Source organism: Zalophus californianus, chromosome 8, assembly GCF_009762305.2.
Source record: "Zalophus californianus isolate mZalCal1 chromosome 8, mZalCal1.pri.v2, whole genome shotgun sequence".
Lineage (NCBI taxonomy): Eukaryota > Metazoa > Chordata > Mammalia > Carnivora > Otariidae > Zalophus > Zalophus californianus.
In genome coordinates this window covers 50,064,637-50,084,796 of record NC_045602.1, presented here as the reverse complement: position 1 = coordinate 50,084,796, position 20,160 = coordinate 50,064,637, and the positions used below count along the sequence as shown (strand labels likewise).

General features: G+C 42.7%; 1 protein-coding gene across 4 annotated transcripts in view; it reads left to right on the top strand.

The window, feature by feature from the left end:
- ALMS1 (ALMS1 centrosome and basal body associated protein) overlaps window positions 1-15,287 on the top strand; it is a 204,113-nt gene extending 188,826 nt beyond the window's left edge. For 3 of the 4 annotated variants that reach the window (XM_027620974.2, XM_027620976.2, XM_027620978.2), the window contains 7 exons: window positions 5,503-5,623; window positions 7,747-7,950; window positions 8,243-8,469; window positions 9,178-9,361; window positions 10,287-10,350; window positions 13,766-13,865; window positions 14,936-15,287. In XM_027620974.2, the coding sequence (XP_027476775.1) occupies window positions 5,503-5,623; window positions 7,747-7,950; window positions 8,243-8,469; window positions 9,178-9,361; window positions 10,287-10,350; window positions 13,766-13,865; window positions 14,936-14,980 (945 nt within the window). In that variant the 3' untranslated portion in view covers window positions 14,981-15,287. The other variant, XM_027620975.1, reaches the window with a different exon arrangement.
- The last annotated feature ends 4,873 nt before the right edge of the window (window positions 15,288-20,160 follow it).

Genomic DNA, 20,160 nt, shown 5'->3' with positions numbered 1-20,160 from the left:
GTGCTGTCTCTTGGGGGGTCATCGGCACAGCCTGTCAGACACAGTGAGGCCTAATGTGTTCTGATGATTGTTGTGACTCTATGGCTGTCATCATGGCCCTCATCACAGTGTGGGTAGTGTTGCGTCAATCCGACAACATCCAGTGCCCACGTTTTTGTTGGGATTGTTCACACTTTATTATATGAAAATGACACCGTTGGTCCCCTTCCATTGTTCTTATGTCAGTTAAGGAGATAGAGGACCACAGAACATCAGCCTTGTTCTCCAAATAAGCTTCATAATCTACATTATTTCGGTTTGCATAATAAATAAATATATTTTTACAGCTTTTTTGAGATTTTTCACATACCATAAAATTCGCCTAAAGTGTACAGTTTAGTGGGTTTTAGTATTATTCACAGACTTGTGCAACCATCACCCCAATCTAATTGTAAAACATTTTCCACACCCGCTAAGAACACCCTGTACACACTAGCGAAGTCATTCTGCACTTTCCCAACCTCTCACCCCTGCCCCGGCCCCTGGTTGTGGTTACTAATCTACTTTCTGTTTCTATAGATTTGCTGCTTCTGGACATTTCGTATACATGGAATCCTATGATACGTGATCTTTTGTGACGGGCTTCTTTCACTTAATGTTTTCAGGGTTCATCTACTTTGTAGCAGTGTATTCATTCCTTTTTATTGCCAAATAATATTCCATTACATAGTTTATTTATCCACTCAGCAGTAAACGGACATTTGGATTTCTTCTACTTTTTGGCTATTATTAACAAGGCTGCTGGGAACATTCATTACAAGTTTTGTGTGGGTGTATGTTCTCATTTCTTTGGGCATATGCCTGGGAGCGGATATATACTGGAGCATATGGTAACTCTACATTTAACCATTTGAGGAACTGCTGCGCTGTTACCCAAAGTACTGTCACCATTTTGCATTCCCACTAGCCAGTCTGTGAGGGCTCCAGCTTCTGCACATCCTTGAAAACACTTTTTTTGTTCTTTGGTTTTTCACCGTCCTAGAGGTCTAACTAAATATATTGTGAGGGAATTTATTTTTAGACTGTTTTCTGTTTTTAAATGTTTGACTTTTTATAGGCAGGAATTATTCTGAAAGATTTGAACTAGAAACAGAAACACACACCAAGGCTCCTCCTTGAATCAGATGTAAACGTGTATTTCACACCCAGTGGTGCATACCATGACTGGTTGTACCCTTGGGATGTTCAGGAGACTCAGGCTTGGAAGGGACCATCATTTCTGCTGCATCTGCACCACAAGGCACTGGAGCTTCTGCTTGCAGAGAGCTCCACCACTCCCTCACTGTGCATGGGCAGCTCATTCAGGTGTCTAAGACTCCATTATCAAAGGTCTTACCTTCTAGAGATCAAAATCTGCAATCATTGCACTCCTGACTGTGTTCCCAGCTCTGCTCCCAAAATGCACAGGAAATAGGTCCAGTGTTCCTCTTGGGTTCCCGCTTTCTTCCCGGAAGTGTTTCCTCTCAGGTCTTCACTCTGAACAATTTTTCGCAGATCATGCTTTCTACTCCCATTGCCTATAAATTGGCAGCTTTCCTGGGTCTCTTAAGTTTGCTGATATCTTATTTTTAAACATGTCTCTTTGAACTAAGCATGTTGTGCTTCAGATGATGAGAGCATGTTGACAGAGCAGATTTATCACCTTCCTTTCTGTGGCTAGAATGTTTCTTTGGCCTAACATATATTTTACTTCTGTTGAGCTCACCAGAGCCATGAAACTTCTATAGCTACACTCTTCTCTGTATGTTTTTGTTTTGTTTTCACTTCTTAAACTGGAATTCAATTACATGGTACAAAATTTTAAATGTATAAAAGAATATTTGATAGTGTCCTTCCCACTTCTGCGCCCCAGGCATGTAGCTCTCCGTTCTAGAGCTACTCAGTGTTACTAGTTCCTGCACATCTTCACAGAGGTTTTTTTTTTCTTTTTATTTTTTTAAGATTTTATTTGACAGAGACATAGCAAGAGAGGGAACACAAGCAGGGGGAGTGGGAGAGAAGCAAGCTTCCCACCGAGCAGGGAGCCTGATGTGGGGCTCGATCCCAGGACCCTGGGACTGTGACCTGAGCCGAAGGCAGATGCTTAATGACTGAGCCACCCAGGTGCCCCTTCACAGAGATTTTTAAAACAGCTTTGAAGTATAATTCGTATACCATAGAATTCATACTTTTTTTTTTTTTTTTAAGAGCAGGGGGTAGGTTCAGAGGGAGACGGAGAGAGAGAATCTTAAGCAGACTCCCTGCCCAGCGCAGAGCCTGACATGGGGATCAGTCCCAGGACTTTTGAAAATATGACCTGAGCCGAAATCAAGAGTCGGACATTTAACCGACTGAGCCACCCAGGCACCCCTTAAGCCCATTTTTTAAATTACGTACGTGGAATGTCTGAGTATTTATTTAGATCTTTAATTTCTCCCACCAGTGTTTTGTAGTTTTCAGTGTGCAAGCCTTGCACTTCTCTTGTTAAATTTATTCCTAATTATTTCATTCTTTTTGATGCTGTTATGAATTGTTGCCTTAATTTTATTTTCAGATTGTTTATTGCTAGAATATAGAAATGCAATTGATTTTTGGGGGGGCACCTGGGTGGCTCAGTCGGTTAAGCATCTGACTCTTGCTTTCGGCTCAGGTCATGATCTCAGGGTCCTGGGTCAGTCAGGCTCCATGCTCAGCGGGGAATCTTTCTCCCTCTACCCCTACCTCCTGCTCATGCACGTACTCTCTCCTCCCTCTCGCTCGTAAATAAATAAAATCTTAAAAAAAAAATACAATTGATATTTTTTTATCTTCTTGATTTTATATCCGCAATCTGGCTAAATTTACTAGTTCTAAGACTTCTTTTAATGGATTCCTTAGTATTTTCTATGGACAGGATCATGTCATTTGCAAATAAAAACAGTTGTACTTCTTCCTTTCCAATCTGGGTTCTTTTCTTGCACAGGTATTTTATCCATAAAAAAGCAAATACCTGCATATATTTTCTTTTTCTCACAAACCTGACAGCTTTGCTTTTTATACTTAACAATCTAGCCTGAAAGTCAGTCCCTTTCAGCACCTAGCAAGCTTTCTCCTCTTACAGCTACAGAGGAGGTATAAGTATATTGCCAGTCAGGCCTATCTTCCTCACCACCCTTTCTATCCTCATACATTTTGGGTTTTTTAACATCACAGTAGTCTCTTGGTTTTTTTTTAGTTTTCTGCAGTTTGTAACCTAAATCATTTGTTCTTTCTAACACTTCTGTACTTTCAGAAATGCAGGTGCTCCCTTATTGAGCTGGGAAAACTGACACAGAGAGTGCTCTCGAGTAGAGACAGCTAGTCAAGGGAGGATGTCTTCCGACTCCAGACACAGAGCTTTTTCTACTGTATCAAAGTGTTTTTTTTTTTTAACTTTTATTTGAGAGAGAGAGTGAGAGAGAGCACGAGAGGGGGTAGGGTCAGAGGGAGAAGCAGGCTCCCTTCCTCCTGCCCAATGTGTAGGGCTTTACAATTACCCCTTGTTTGATTTGGCATCATTCCTGTTTATTATTTTGGATCTTGACAGTCATTTAGGCCCTCTCAGATATGCATCATACAAGAAATCACCTACTCCCCCTATCTCCAAGACACTGATATATAAAATGTTAAGAAGGAATAGCCAGAGCTAACCAAGTAACTGGACGCGAATGGTACTTAGTAAGTACTTGCTGTTGAATCAAGGAAAACATTCATTAAAAGCCTTTCTGTGTTAATAATAACATTTGGGTAAGAGTGGTTCAACCAACTTATTTTATCATTTAACCCACATAACTCCATCTTGCCCTCAAAGATGTCACGACAAGTTTTGTCATTGTATTGAAACCTAATTGTACTCAACTCCTCATTCTTTTGGCTTACCAGTTAGTGACCATATCTACTAGAAAAAAACAGGCTCACCTGGCAGGGCTCATTCTGCCTGTCTTCCTGAGCACTAGCTGAAATGTGCTCATCTTTTCTTTGACCTCCAAATGCTTGCAAATTATTAGATTGGTGATCCGTTCTAGAATTTTACATGTCATCATTGTTAAATCCACCAGTTTGCAAGCTTATCTTTTTGAAAATTAAAACTTTTTTTTTTTAGATTTTATTTATTTGACAGAGAGAGACACAGTGAGAGAGGGAACACAAGCAGGGGGAGTGGGAGAGGGAGAAGCAGGCTTCCCGCGGAGCAGGGAGTGTGATGTGAGGCTCGATCCCAGGACCCTGGGACCATGACCTGAGCCAAAGACAGACGCTCAACGACTGAGCCACCAAGGCGCACCATGAAAATTAAAACATTTCTTTTTTTTTTTTAAAGATTTTATTTATTTATTTGTCAGAGAGAGAGCGCACAAGCAGGGAGAGTGGCAGGCAGAGGGAGAAGCAGGGTCCCCGCTGAGCAGGGAGCCCGATGTGCGACTCGATCCCAGGACCCTGGGATCATGACCTGAGCTGAAGAAAATTAAAACATTTCTTGTCCCCAGATATCTAACATTGCTCCTCTGTTTCAAGTTTCTAAAAGAAACTGTTTCAATTTCTTAAGGGCCCTGGAATACAGTTTATTAGTTCAGGGAGCAGACATTCTCAGTTTCCTTTCCTAACCTGGCCTTCAGTTCACCTTTACCAAACTTGCTTAAGTAGGTAAGTACCTGGCATTTATGAAAAATATAAATGCCCAGACCCCTCCCCTAGAGACACTACCTCATTGTTCTGGATTAGGACCCATTACCCCAGGAGACTGTTGTGATGAACAAGTTTAAGAAACACTGTTTTATACATTTTGGTCATCTTTTTGTCATTCACTAACATCCCACCATCAACTTCAATCCATGAAGTTGCCCTTCTTTGCTCTAGTTTCTCTGAACATAATTATAAAGGCCTTTTTGGGTTCTTTAATAATTTTTGCAATACTCCAGTCATTTGGGACTTTTCATGGGGTCTTTTAGCTCTTTGTATTTACCTGTGTATGAGTATCTGAGTCTGATCTTACTGGAGAGCACCCTCTGCAGCTCCCCACCCTCTTTAGTCATTCCTAGCCCTCTTTATCTCTCATCAAAATTTTAGAATTTCATTCTGAAGACCCACCAGCCTAATCTTTGGCTAACACCTTCTTCAGAGTTTTTTCAAGTGCTGTGAACATTCCCAGTCTTGATGTCTTCCCTTCTTTTTATTTTTATTTTTTTGAGTTTTCAGAGTCATTGTTTGTTTGTTTTTATTATGTTCAGTTAGCCAACATGTCTTCCCTTCTTAAAACAGCTCAGGCAGTTATCCAACCACAGCAGCTTTCCCCTCCCTGTTATAAACAGTGCGGGAACATGTTCCCATTGTCACAAGCTTTCTGGCAACTTGATCTCAACAACTGGAATCAAATGAGAAAGAGCTTTTGGTGGCTTATATGTTTTCTTATCCTGTAGGTGACTGTGCCATTGACTGCAGGTAATAACAGGGTCTCTTTTGGTTTTCCAGGTGGCAAACAATGTGATTTCTTCTGATTCTGTTTCATCTTCTACCAGTAGTTTCTGTAGCTCAAGCTCTACCGTTGGCAACAAGCAAAATGTACAAATGTTAAACAAGAGCGTACAAGCAGGTAAGTTACCTGAATTTAAACATTTCCATTGAAATACAAGTAGATCTTTAACATATGTTAAGATACTCAACCTCACAATAAAATGAAGATTAAAACTATACTCAAATGCGGGGCGCCTGGGTGGCTCAGTCGTTGGGCGGCTGCCTTCGGCTCAGGTCATGATCCCAGGGTCCTGGGATCGAGCCCCACATCGGGCTCCCTGCTCCGCAGGAAGCCTGCTTCTCCCTCTCCCACTCCCCCTGCTTGTGTTCCCTCTCTCGCTGTGTCTCTCTCTGTCAAAGAAATAAATACAAGTCTTAAAAAAAAAAAAAGTAAACCTCTCTAAAAAAAAAAAAAAAAAAACTATACTCAAATGCCATTTTTCACCTATCAGACTGGCAGAAATCTAGGTCTGATAATAAGTTTGTGGGCACAAGTGTAAAGAAGTAGGTGCTCTCATAATTCAGGCTGGAAATGCAATCCCTAAGACAAGCAATTTGGCAGTTTCAATCAAAATTACTTTGACCTGGCACTTTTATTTTTGGAATTTAGCCTATAGATATGTTGTGCATATGTGCAAAATGACAAGTGTACAGAATTAATCATTGAAGTAGTGTTTATTATAGCCAAAATTAATTTTAATTTAATTTTATTATGTTAGTCACCATACAGTACATCATTAGTTTTTGATGTAGTGTTCCATGATTGTTTTCATATAACACCCAGTGCTCCATGCAATACGTGCCCTCCTTAATAGCCGTCACCAGGCTAACCCATCCCCCCACCACCCTCCCCTCTAAAACCTTCAGTTTGTTTCTTGGAGTCCATAGTCTCTCATGGTTCGTCTCCCCCTCCAGTTTCCCCCCTTTCATTTTCCCTTTCCTTCCCCTAATGTCCTCCATGCTGTTCCTTATGTTCCACAAATAAGTGAAACCATATGATAATTGACTTTTTCTGCTTGACTTATTTCACTTAGCGTAATCTCCTCCAGTCCCATCCATGTTGTTGTACAAGTTGGGTAGTCATCCTTTCTGATGGCTGAGTAATATTCCATTGTATTATAACTAAAAGTTAAATCAACTTAAGATACCCATCAATAGCCAAATGCTTAAATAAATTATCATACATCCATATAATGAAACACAGGGTGAGGAAACTCTCTCTACTAATATGACAGGATCTCCAACATTGATAATTAAAAAGAAAAAGCAAAATACTTTAAAAAATAAAAGAAGATAGCTGCTTGAATGTGTGCAAAAAATTCTGGGGTTACAAACTGAATGAATGGAGAACAGGAGTGTGAAGGAGGCTTTTCATTTACGTTTTTCTATATCTTTTGATTTTATGTAACAAAAATAAATGTTGCCCTTGATTCCCCCCCCCCTTAGGTCTTGTCTTTGTATCTGTCAACCTCTTCCTTACCTGGGTGACTGCCAGGACTATAAGCATTAACTGTCTTTCTCATTTGGGGTCAGAACTGAAATCCTGGGGCCCCTGGGTGGTTCAGTTGGTTAAGCATCTGCCCTCATCTCGGGTCATGATCCCAGGGTCCTGGGATCGAGTCCGCAGGGATCCTGCTTCTCCGTCTCCCACTCCCCCTACTTACTGTCTCTCTCTCTGTCAAATAAATAAATAAAATCTTTTTTTTTTTAAAGATTTTATTTATTCATGAGAGACAGAGAGAGAGAGAGAGAGAGAGGCAGAGGGAGAAGCAGGCTCCCAAGGAGCAGGGAGCCCGATGCGGGACTCGATCCCAGGACCCTTGGATCATGACCTGAGCCAAAGGCAGATGCTTAACCATCTGAGCCACCCAGGCGCCCAATAAATAAAATCTTTAAAAAAAAAAAAAACAACTGAAATCCTTTACCCATTGAATCCATGTTAGTTGTTTTTTTCCCTTTAATATCTAAATTGACTTAGAAATAAAAACCTTCTTTCTTTCTTCTTCCCTCCCTCTCTCTCCCTCCCTGCCTCTGTCTCTCTGTCTCACACCCCTCCACACCACCCAGAGGAGGCAGTAGCCTGCATTTTCGAAGGCTTACAGTTTTCATTTACTGAATTGAATACACATGCTAACTAAGTCGCAAGGCTACTCCCAGGATATCTGTGCTACTCCCAGGATATCTGTGGATCTTTCTCCTCAGGTAATTTGGAGATTGTGAACGGTGTCAGAAAACACACTCGAGATGTTGGAATGACTTTCCCAACTCCAAGTTCTAGCGAGACTAGAATAGAAGAGGACAGTGATGTGACTTCTTGGTCAGAAGAAAAAATAGAAGAGAAAAGACTTCTCGCCAGCTATCTTGGGGACAAAAAGTTAAGGAAGAACAGACACAGTTGCTGTGAAGGTCAGTTTCTAATTCCAGTTTTGTAGCCAAAGAACTAATGAATTTCAAGTCTCTCGCAATGCTAAGATTCTTTATTTCTAAATGACTCTATGTTGACCCCATTTCCCTGAGCACTACCTTGGCACATTTTCAAAGTATCTAGCACTGTAATTACAGTCATGCCTGCAGTTTAGCAAACTCCGGGGCATCCTGGTGGCCTCTGACAGCTGAGTGCCCTGAGAGCCTATATTACACACATCTTTGATGAGAAGAATGAAAAATCTTTTTTCTTTCTTAAAAATATTTCCCATAGGGGTTTCATGGTTTGTTCCCGTGGAAAATGTGAAGTCTGGTCCTAAGGAAAACCTGCCCAAGCATCATGGCCCTGGTATCTGCTGGTTTGCACCAATAACCAACACCAAACCGTGGAGGGAACCGCTGCGGGAACAGAACCGGCAGGGACAGCACGTGGACAACCACGGGTCACTAGCAAGCCCAGGGAGAGACCCACTGAAGCCGTTTGTGAGAGCAACCCTACAGGTGTGGTGACCCTGAGTTAATTTTAGCCGCATGTTGAAGAAGGTCAAAAGGGGAAATACAAAGAAGTTAAGACTGTGACTAGGCCTTCCAAAGAACAGTCCCGTAACCCTCATTTCTAGCCCTTTCGCAGTTCGTCTGTTCCCACTCTCATCGTCAATCAAAGTCTGCCTCACTGTTAACCCTTGTAAATTGGGCGTTGCCCTCTGTACCTGGGACAAGGCAGGAGAAGGGAGGATGTTGTGACGCTGCTCACTGGGGTCGTGGATACCTGCACGTGGAGTGCTCCAGAGAGTGTCAGCCGTATGCGTGTTCCTCCATTTACATAAGTCCTGTTCCTGCATAGCACAAAGTCCCGTCTTTATATGGACCTTGGGCGCTGAAAGAAATGTCATTTAATAATGTGTTTGTTTGAAGGGAAACTTAAAATAGCACAGTAGGCTGAGCTCTAGCCCATCGATATTTGGGCGAGTTGTAATTGCCACAGTCTTACTTCTTGGCTTACTCCGGAGGCATTCTTTGATCCCTTTGATTTTCCTCCTGGAGCTCTCCCCCACAGAGAGTTGTTAGATTGTTCTTCAACTCTGGGTATTTTCTGCAACTCTAGAAACAGGCTCTTCAAACCACGGTGGGGCCAGTGCTGTTTTCCAAGCCCGTGGAGAACAGATTGCATCATTAACGTGAGGTCGGGGGCCTTTTTTCCCCCGTCAGGAATCCCTTCAGTTTCACAGACCTGACTTCATCTCCCGCTCTGGGGAGCGAATAAAGCGTCTGAAGCTAATAGTCCAGGAGAGGAAGCTGCAGAACATGTTGCAGAGTGAGCGGGAGGCCCTGTTCGACACCGCGGGGGAGCGGCAGGGCTGCCGGGACGCCACGCGCCCGCTCCTGAAGAGAGGTACTCTCTGCCTCTTCACTTGCCTCTCATGGCTGCAGAGGGCACGGCCTGCTTCCCAACCCGGGGGGGGGGGGGCGGGCGCTGCTCGGTGCCATCCCAGTCACAGGGACAGAAAGGGCCTGCCTTCTTGCTGAGACTCCACTCTCCCTGGGCAGCAGAACCTGCCCCGTGCGGCTCTCAGTGCTCTCGTGGTCCACACAAGCCCAAGGCTTCCTGCCCTGTCCCTGCATCTTAGAAACCAGAGTGTGCGGTGAGAATGGTGTATTTATAAGGCAGCTGTGGGTCTGTGAGCACGTTCCAGGATTGCCTGCCTCATAGGGTGGTGGTGGTTGTGGTGAGAGTGATGATGATGGTAATGGTATTGATGATAATAATAATAATAATATGTAACCTTTACATGTTTGGCCCAGGCACGGTTCTTGTTCAGTGCTTAGAACACCTCTCTGAGGCAGATGCTATTTAATATCCCTATTTTACAGATGAGAAAACAGAAACAATGAGAGCTTAAGTCCCTTGCCCAAGATCATACACCTGCTAAGCTGGGATTTGAACCCTGATGGGCTCGCTTTAGATTCTGTGCTCCTAAGAATTCCGCTAGGTGTAAGATCTCCATAAAACAATATGTGAACGCTGTGAAAACTACCAAGTGCTACCTACTGCTTTCATCACAGCCTTACTATAAACCGGCCAGTGTTTCTGTTCACACTGTCTGGTCTGTGCTGCAGCGTGTTGTGTCTTCAGGAGCCTGCTGTCACAGGCCCCATAGTCTAACCCTGGCCTTGGTCTTGGGCAGTGCTCACCACCTAGTACTGTCAGCTCAAGGTAGGGACACCAAGTCCTAGCAGCTCCTTCTCACAGTTCTTTAGCGACACACCCTTCCCTGTTAAGACAGTAGCCACTGAAAACCCCTTCTTCTCATGCTTAGGCTTCCTGGATGCCCGAAAGAACAGGCCTGTTGGGAAGAAGGAAATGATTCAGAGGTCTAAACGGTAAGGCCAAAAGAATAAGAGTAATTATAAAAGTATAAATAAGGCCACCAAGTGATCAGGAGCTCTGGCTTGCCCCTAGAATAAAGACGTTATGCTCAAGTTAAAACGTTATGAGAAAATTAGTTGTGAAAGAAGTTTCTTATTTATAGCACTAAAAAAGGAAAGAAAAATAGATAGCAGATTGTGGTATGGATGAGTCAGATAAAAAGATGCAAAGAATTCCCACTAATTTGCATGCCTTAGTCAGGCTTCTCTTTGTTAGAAACCTAAATATAAATAAAGATACCTAAAACATAAGATATGAATATTTTGAAATAAGTGTTTATTTCGGGCATTACCCTTTATCCACACAATCACATTTCCAGGAATTTATGCAATACAGTGAGAAATAATGAAATACTAAGACATATGAAGCTTCACAAAAAGTCAAGTTTGGGGTGCCTGGGTGGCCCAGTGGGTTGAGCGTCTGCCTTCGGCTCAGGTCCTAGGATCGACCCCCGTGTCGGCTTCCTGCTCAGCGGGGGGTCTGCTTGTCCTTCTCCCTCTGCCGCTCTGCCTGCTTGTGCTCTCGCTCTCTCAAATAAATAAAATCTTAAAAAGAAAAAGAAAAAGTCAAGTTTCAAGCAGTGTGCACTGCTACCATGTGCAGTGTTTAAAACATATTTGTGCCTATATAGATGCATATACTTTTATATGCATAGAATATCTCTGGAAGGATACCCCAGGAAACGGTAATAGCACTTGCCTTTGGGAAGAAGGACTGAATGACTAACATATAGAAGTAGGACAGAGACTAATTTTTTGCCTTTTTATCCTTGCTGAATTTTGTGCCATTGCATGCATTAGCGATTAATTAGCAGTATGCATGTATCGGTCATGAGAATCCCATGGATTTAATTGACATATAACATTGTGTAAGTTTAAGATACACAATGGGATGATTTGATGTATGTATATGCAATATGTTTAGCACACTAAGGTTAGTTAACGTCTCCTTTACCTCACATAATTACCATTTTGTTGGTGGTAGTAGTATTGGTGGGGTGCTGGGGGTGTTCTCACTGTTATGGTGAGAACATTAAAGGTCTAGCAGAGTTCAAGCACACACTGCAGTATTGCTAACTAGAGTCACCACGCTGGACCTTAGATCCCCAGAACTTTTTCCTCTTATAACTGGAATTTTGTGCCCTTTGGCCAACATCTCGTTATCCCCATCCCCCGCCCCTGGCAACCACCATTCTATTGTCCATTTCAGTGAGTTTGATGTTTTTAGAATCCACATATAAGTGTGATCATACAGTTTTGCCTTTCTCTATCTGACTTATTTCACCTAGCATAATATCCTCAAACTCCATTCACATTGTTGCAAATGGAAAGATTTCCTTCTTTTTTATGACTGAATGATAATATAATAATATATTATATTTTCTTTATCCATTCATCTGTTGATGAACACTTAGGTTACTTATGGTAGTTCTATTTGTAATTGTTTGAGGAACCTCCACTGTTTTCCCACAGGGGCTGAACCAATTTACATTCCCAACTAGCAGTGCGTGAGGGTTCCCCTTTCTCTACATCCTTACGGACACTTGTTATCTCTTGCTTTTTTTTTTTTTTTTTTAAGATTTTATTTATTTGACAGAGAGAGAGCACAAGCAGGGGAAGCAGCAGAGGCAGAGGGAGAGGGAGAAGCAGCCTCTCCTCTCTTGCTTTTTAAATAATAACCATTCTAACAGGGGCGCCTGTGTGGCTCAGTCGTTAAGCGTCTGCCTTCAGCTCAGGTCATGATCCCGGGGTCCTGGGATCGAGCCCCGCATGGGCTCCCTGCTCCTCGGGAAGCCTGCTTCTCCCTCTCCCACTCCCCCTGCTTGTGTTCCCTCTCTCCCTGACTCTCTGTCAAATAAATACATAAATAAATAAATAAATCTTTAAAAATAAATAAATAACCATTCTAACAGGTGTGAGGTGATATCACATGTGGTTTTCATGAACAGCAACTTTTAAAAAATGTAGGTATGTTCCTCTTTGGTCTCGTTCCTGCCCTCCACTGTAGTGTTTTCAGTTAGTGATCATCTCCTCCATATCCAAAACCGACCTCCCCGTTCTCTACTCCCACACTTGCTTGGGCCACCCCCTCATCCAGCTAGAGAGCTGGGGAGCAGTCACCTCTAGCCATGTGACCCCCTGCTACACATGGGGCCAGCTAGCACATCCTGGACACTCGGCTTCTTGATTGCTCTGGAACCTGCTCTCACCACCTTGGTGCAGCCTGGCCCCCACTCTCAGAGGACGCTGTTCTTCCTGGTTCTGCTCTTTATTTTTTTCTCATTTATTTTCCACAGAGCCTCTATGTCATTTTCAATGATTTTTTTTTTCAAATTATAGAAGCTTTGGAAAATATAGAGAAAATGAGAAGAAAATAAATGTCACTGATCATCCTTCCATCTAAACTGAACTAACACTAGTCCTGTTTCTGGCAGGAGTGGGGGTTTTGCAGGGACCTGTATTCACACACACTTACTTTTTCTCAAGTTGTTGATCATACTATATATACAGGTTTGTAGCCTGCTTTATTTTGCTCAACATATATATTGTGACATTTTCCCATATCATTAAAAATTCTCAGATTCTTTGAAATATCTTTTTTATGCTTTGTAATAATTCCATTATATTCCATAATCTGTTTAACTTTTCTTTTGTGGGAAATTTAGATCATTTCCAATTAGAGTATATTTATCAAATGCATGTTTGATCATGTTCCTCCCTACTTAAAATCAGTGGCACCCAATCCTTGATAGGACAGAGCCCAAGGTTTTCACATGGCTACAAGGCCCTCCACAGCCCACGTCACCTTCATCTCATCTGCTTCCCGCAGGACCCCCTGCAGGCCTCTCTTTGAGGCCTTGACTCTTTCTTACCATACTCCCTTCTCCTCCCATCCCCTCTGCTCCTGTCTGTAAGACCCACCTTTCATTTCTTGGAGCTCTGTGTAGCATTTTGTACATAGGGCCATTATTGTACTTTTCTTTCTGTTATTTTCTGTGTGTTTAAAAATATACTAATTAATACATGCTATTATTTTATATTGAAACTGTCCATTTTTGCATATAGAGTAAAAAGCTGTTATCTCCACCCATTTATCCCACTCCTTTCTCAGAAGTAACCACTATAAGCAGGATTTCTTAATGTTTTTATTCATCTGTCTGCCCTCCCAGATCATGAGCACCCCAGGCCAGCGTTCTTTGTGTCCATCCGTCTAACAGGAAGCAGACCCACGACAGAGGCCCCAGGCCATGTTTGAGATCTAAATGCCCTGACAGCAGGAGACCTTAGGGACGTGGGGAAAAGAGATCATGTCCCTCTGTGTTTGGGTAACCTCACTGCTTTTTGTTTTCCTGCTGGCACCATTCCTAAGGATTTATGAGCAGCTTCCAGAAGTTCAGAGAAAGAGAGACGAGGAGAAGAGGAGACTGGAATATAAGTCATACCGGCTACGAGCTCAGCTATTCAAGAAGGTCAGTCAGCCCTTGAGCAGGATCCATCAGGTTTATCAGGGGAAAGAGAAATTGAGAGAAACACATCTGACCTGTTTGAATTAACCATATCTGGGAAGTAAACTTAAGCTTATAATGCATTGTACCACTGCTGAAATTTGGAAGATAAAGGCACCTTCATTTGACTAGACTTCAAATAAAAAAATCTAAAAGGTGAATCTAGAAAAGGCACCTTCCAGGCATACATTTGGAACAAAACCAAATTCTATACTTAGGAGTCATGGTGGAAACGTCCAAATCTATCAGAACTGTTGGATTTTCATTCTAGAGTCCCAAATGGTAGTGTTGTGCCCCTTATTGGTAAGTCAAATACCTCTAGAGCTTGTAAAATAAACTGGAAAGTGTCCGAGTGTAGCGTAAGAGTTGGCAGCTTGGGGACTCAGAGCCTCAAAGCCACCACCATTTCCTGCCTGTAGCCCAGTGGAATCAGTGGTGCCGCAAGACCCAGACCCTCCGAGGCCAGGGAACTTGCTACCAGTATATTCCTTGAGAAGCCAGGCAGGCTACCATGCCTGAAGGTCCATATCCTTCACTGTTCTCATTTCCTTCCCAACCCCTTCACTTCACCACCAGAGGACTCTGAAAGTCAGAATCCAAAAGACAAGTTTATACCAGACCGATGTGGGATTGGAGAACTGCTTCTGGAGCACACCTGGAGCTGGGCTGGGCCGGGCCCTTCGAGGAGGGGGTCCCCAGGCGCCACATGGCCTGTCCAGTGGGTCAGCGTCACAGGCCAGGCCTCTTGTTGTGCTCGTATGTTTGAACTGATGGATGGATGGGCCTATCCAGATCATAAGTGATCCGTATCTGTACAGAAATAATAGATAGTGACTATATAGATCATCTTTCCTAAACACTTCAGGAAGAATTTTTTTGCATAATTACCATAGTTTCTGTAACTAGGGAAAATAAACAAGATTTGGGTAGAACCCCACTGGTCTCTTCAGCAGCACGTCTGGGGTGAGGATTGGCTGCCTGCCTCTGATGGCAAGAATATCTAACTTTTTTCCTGTCTTTCTTTTCTTCCACAGAAAGTGACCAATCAGCTCTTGGGGAGAAAAGTTCCCTGGAACTGATATAAGATTATTTTCCTCACAGTCTTGGAATTATATTTTATCAACCTGAAGAAGCACAATCCTTTTATGAGTCTGATTTAATAAAACTTAACTCCTCGTCTATGTTTAATTTAGAAGTAGTAAGTAAGTAGTCTGAGGCAGAGTGGTGATTAGGATTATTAATGGTTTGGGAGCAATACTTTCTCCACAGCGGCCTTGCCCACAGGAATGTTTGTCACAATGATATCATTTCTGAAGTCTAGCCACGAGTGAGTCCCTTTTTTGTATGTGTTTTTATACTTTTAGAAAATAAATAACTTCTGATTGATTCATAGTAAAGCAAGCAGCAGAGGGTCATTTCTTTACCATCTGGAGATGTTCAGGGAGCTATGTGATGTCTCTCCTGAGGTGTATGGGGAGCCTCTATCTAAAAGCATCAGTCAAGGGAAATGGGCTGTGGGAATGAAATATGGCCTTTTTTTTTCTTTAAGATTTTATTTATTTATTTGTCAGAGAGAGTGCGCGCGCACAAGCAGGGGGAGTTGCAGGCAGAGGGAGAAGCAGGCTCCCCGCTGAACAAGGAGCCTGATATGGGACTCGATTCTAGGGTCCTGGGATCATGACCTGAGCCAAAGGCAGACGTTTAATCAACTGAGCCACCCAGACGTCCCAAAGTATGGCCTTTCTTTACAAACACAGCAGGCCATGATGACAGCTCGGCCTTGGGCTTTGTGGAGATGGGGTCTGGTTAGAGTTGCTGTTGGGCATGCCCGGACACTCCCAGCAGACCAGGCACCTTGGGTTGAGAGCCTTCTCTTAGCTTCATTCCAGCTTGCCAGGGGCCTCTAGCCTTTGGTGGATTTTCCTCTGGCTACCCTCTCTTCAAGATTGAAGCCTCAGAGCATTTATCATCACACAATGGAACCAACATTTTATAACCCGGATAACCACTTCTGAAAAGTATGAATTAATAAACTTAATAATGTACGTAAAGCATTTAATTAATCCTGTAGCCTGGAATGACAGCTAAAGCCCAGAGTTGAGCGGGGGGGGAAGGTGCTAATCGGCCTCATTCAAAATTCAGGGAAGCCCCAGCAATATAGTAAGGGACCAGCTGCCTCCCCAGCAGGTTTCCGCAGAGGCCAAGTTAAACAGCAGACCCTGCCTCCAAGCACAGCTCAGAGGGTGCCGCCAAGGCTCCCTTCCTAACCCAGAAGGAGGCTATGAAGAAGGCTCAGACACTGACTGAGCCAGCCAGGCACCCCTGCCTGATCCCTTTGTTTTGCCAGGCCTAACACAATGTGTAGCATGTGTTTGACTCAATAAGGGTTTGTTGAATGACACACACAGGGTCATCAGTCCAGATTGGAGGCCAGAGGTTCTGGGAAAGACTTCAGGGAGATCTAATTGATAGATTCTCTAAGGCACCGTAATGGTGCTGAATAAGTGACAGCTATATAGGGAAAAAAAGAAAAGAAAACTAAACAACAACCCCAAAAAAGATAATTCCAAGGAAAACAAAAATCTACATAAAAGAATAAGCAATCATAGTTTTACTATGTAGCTTAGCTTAAAATAAACACAGAATATTGATGTTCCCCAACCAGTGGTCTAATCTCTTTGGGAAGCTGGGGAGTGGGAAGGATGCACATGCGTGATGTAGACATGGCCTCGACTCCCAAAAAGTAGTCCACAGACAAGCTTAAAACAGGATTAGGAAGAAGCCACACAAGTCCCTTAAAGACATGGAAATAAGTGAGACCTGAAACTTGAAAAATCCTAGAAGAGAGCACAGGCAATAATTTCTCTAACGTCAGCCATAGCAGCATTTTTCTAGATAGGTCTGAGGCAAAGGAAATAAAAGCAAAAGTAAACTATTGGGACTACATCAAAATTAAAAGCTGCACAACAAAGGAAACAACAAAACAAAAAGACAACCTACTGATGGGAGAAGATGTTTGCAAATGACATCCCATAAGGGGTTTTACAACTCAATACAAACACACACACACACACACACACACACAAATAATGCAATTAAAAATCAGCAGAGGACATGAACAGGCATTTCTCCAAAGACATCCAGATGGCCAACAGATGACATAAAAAGATGCTCAACATCAGTCATCATCAGGAAAATGCAAATCAAAACCACAATGAGATATCCCTTCACACATGTCAGAATGGCTAAAATCAAAAACAAAGGAAACAAGTGTTCGCAAGGATGTGGAGAAAAAAGAACCCTCTTGCACTGTTGGTGGGAATACAAACTGGTGCAGCCACTCTGGAAAACAATATGGAGGTTCCTCAAAAAAATTAAAAATAGAATTATCATATGATCCAGTAATTCCACTAGTAGGTATTTACCTAGAGAATATGAAAACACTTATTCGAAAAGATAAATGCACCCCTACGTTTATTGCAGCATTATTTACAGTAGCCAAGATATGGAAGCAACCCAAATGTCCATCAATAGATGAATGGATAAAGACAATGTGGTACATACACAGACACACACAGTGGAATATTACTCAGCCATAAAAAAGAAATCTTGTCACTTGCAATGACATGGATGGATCTAAAGTATAAGGCTAAGCTGAATAAGAAAAAGAAAAATACCATATGATTTCACTCATATGTGGAATTTAAGAAAACAGACAAAAAAGAAACCAAGAACCTGTCTCGTAACTATACAGAACAAATTAAGGGTTACCAGAAGGGAGGTGGGTTGGGGATGGGTTAAGAAGGTGATGGAGATTAAGGGGTACACTTATGATGAGCACTGGGTAAGGTATGGAAGTGTTGAATCACTATATTATACACCTGAAACTAATAACACTATGTTAATTATACTGGAATTTTTTTAAAAGCATTTTAAAGATACGGAAGTTGAGTGTGCACAGGGAAGTGTGGAGCTGCTCTTACACATCACAAATCTATAGAACTCTGACTCTTGAAAACAGGGCACATACATAATTTTGAGAGAAATAAAAACAAAACTAAAGAAATGTGAAGGGCAAAACAAAAAATTTAGAAGTAAATATAGGAAAGTGTCTCTAAACTTAAGAAAAAATGTCTAAGGAACAAAGCACAAACCATAAAGAAAAAGATTGATAAATTCAATTAATGAAATGTAAAAATTCTGTATTAAAAGACACCATAGGGGCGCCTGGGTGTCTCAGTTAAGCATCCAGCTCTTCATTTCAGCTCAGGTCACGATCTCAGTTTTGTTAGAAGCCAGGAGTTTATAAATTAAGGTAGTATACATATAACATTTTAGAAGGGGGAAAATAAAAATGGTCAGGAAGCCTAAGAGCAGATCAATTAAGCTAAAACAATTCAATAGACAAACTACATACTGTCAACAGTAAGGACAAGATACACTTTAAATCATTTGAAAGGAAAACAAGGTAGCAGTTTGAAAGTATGCGATGAGAAAGAAAACGAAGGGCATGCTGTGTAGGCGAGCAGCTGGAGAGACAGGGTGACCTCCCAGATAGGAATCTGTGTGGTGGGCAGCACCCAGCCCCCAGCGGCTTTGTGCTGTTTACCATCCTCCCCTCACCAGGCAGGTGTCAGCCACAGTTCAGCTTCCCATGCCCACTCTGGAGTCCCTCATATCCAACTGGAGCTCAAGTTCAAAGATTCCCCAGGTTATCCAACATCATCAAGGATCCAGACTCCATGCCTTCAGTGGTTGGGGGAAAGGGCCCCTCCCCCATGTCGCACCCAACAGAGGACAGACCCCACTCCTCCACCCCTCCCACTTCTCAGAATGCCCCACGGAGAGAGCTCTGCTGGCACCCACTGTCCTGCCTAACCTCGTTCCCCTGACCCCTCCCAGGCTTGGGTAGGATCTGGGCTCTGTCCCAGCCTCCTCTTAGGGCGCTCTGCCCTCCTGTTCCCTAGACCCACATGCCATGAGGGTTCTCACTTTTTCCCTCGGGCACTTCTCTACCTCATTGGGCATCTGCGTCAAACAGCTGGTGCCCCTCTCCTCTGGTTCACGCCCCAGGGAGTGAAAATGCCCCCAGAGGGGAGATGTTGGCTGCAGAGAGGAACCTTTAGGTCCTGCTCTCCCCTATGAGTTTTCTCTAGCCGTAGCTCTAGGTGGCTTGGCCCGCAGGGGCAGTGCCCCTGTTTAATTTCCTCTAATGCTCAAAGTAGATGCTGTCTTTCCCAGTCAGCCGCTAGCTTTATTTTTTTAATTAAGATTTTATTTATTTATTTGACAGAGCCAGAGAGTACAGGCAGGGGGTGTGGCAGAGGGAGAGGGAGAAGCAGACTCCCCGCTGAGCAGGGAGCCCAATGCAAGGCTCTATCCCAGCACCCTGGGATCATGACCTGAGCCTAAGGCAGGCGCTTAACTGACTGAGCCACTCAGGCACCCCAACCACTAGCTTTAGAACCCCGGTCTGCCACCTGGTCCATATTTCCTGCATAGTTGTTCCTAAAATAAACTTCGTATAATAAGACTCATATTTAGCAAAATCTAAACTAGGTTATCCCCAGGATATAGAGCTGAGCATTTTCACACTGATTTTGTTCAGAAGGTAACCACCTGGTTTATGATACATGGAAAATTTATTCGTTAACCTCCCTAATAATGTCACCCCATTAAAAATTCACTATGTTCCCACTGTATCTTAAATGGTTTTTTTTTTCTGAATGGTTTTTAAAAAAATTTTACTCTGCCCAAAAGGTGGAAACAGCCGTAATGTCCATCAAGAGATAAATGGATGAACCAAATGTGTGAGTGTGTAATATATCATATTACTCAGCCTTCCAAAGGTAATGAAATTCTGATATATTCTACAATACGGATGAACCTTAAAAAACATTGGTAAGTGAAATAAGCCACACACAGAGGACAAATACTGTATGACTCCACTTAAACGAGATACCTAGAGTAGGCAAATTCCTAAAAAGGTGGAATAGTGGCTGCCGGAGGCTGGGAGGAGGGGGTGAGGAGGGATTATTGCTTCACGAGTACAGAGTTTCTCTTTGGGGTATTGAAAAAGTTCGGGAAATAGATAGTGATGATAGTTGCACAACATTTTGAATGTAGTTAATGCTACTGAACTATACATTTAAAATTTGTTAATATGGTCAATTTTATGTAATGTATATGTTATCACAATATTAAAAATGTGAGGAGGAGGAAGAAGAGGCACGGCAGAGCGAGGGAGCATAGACCTTCC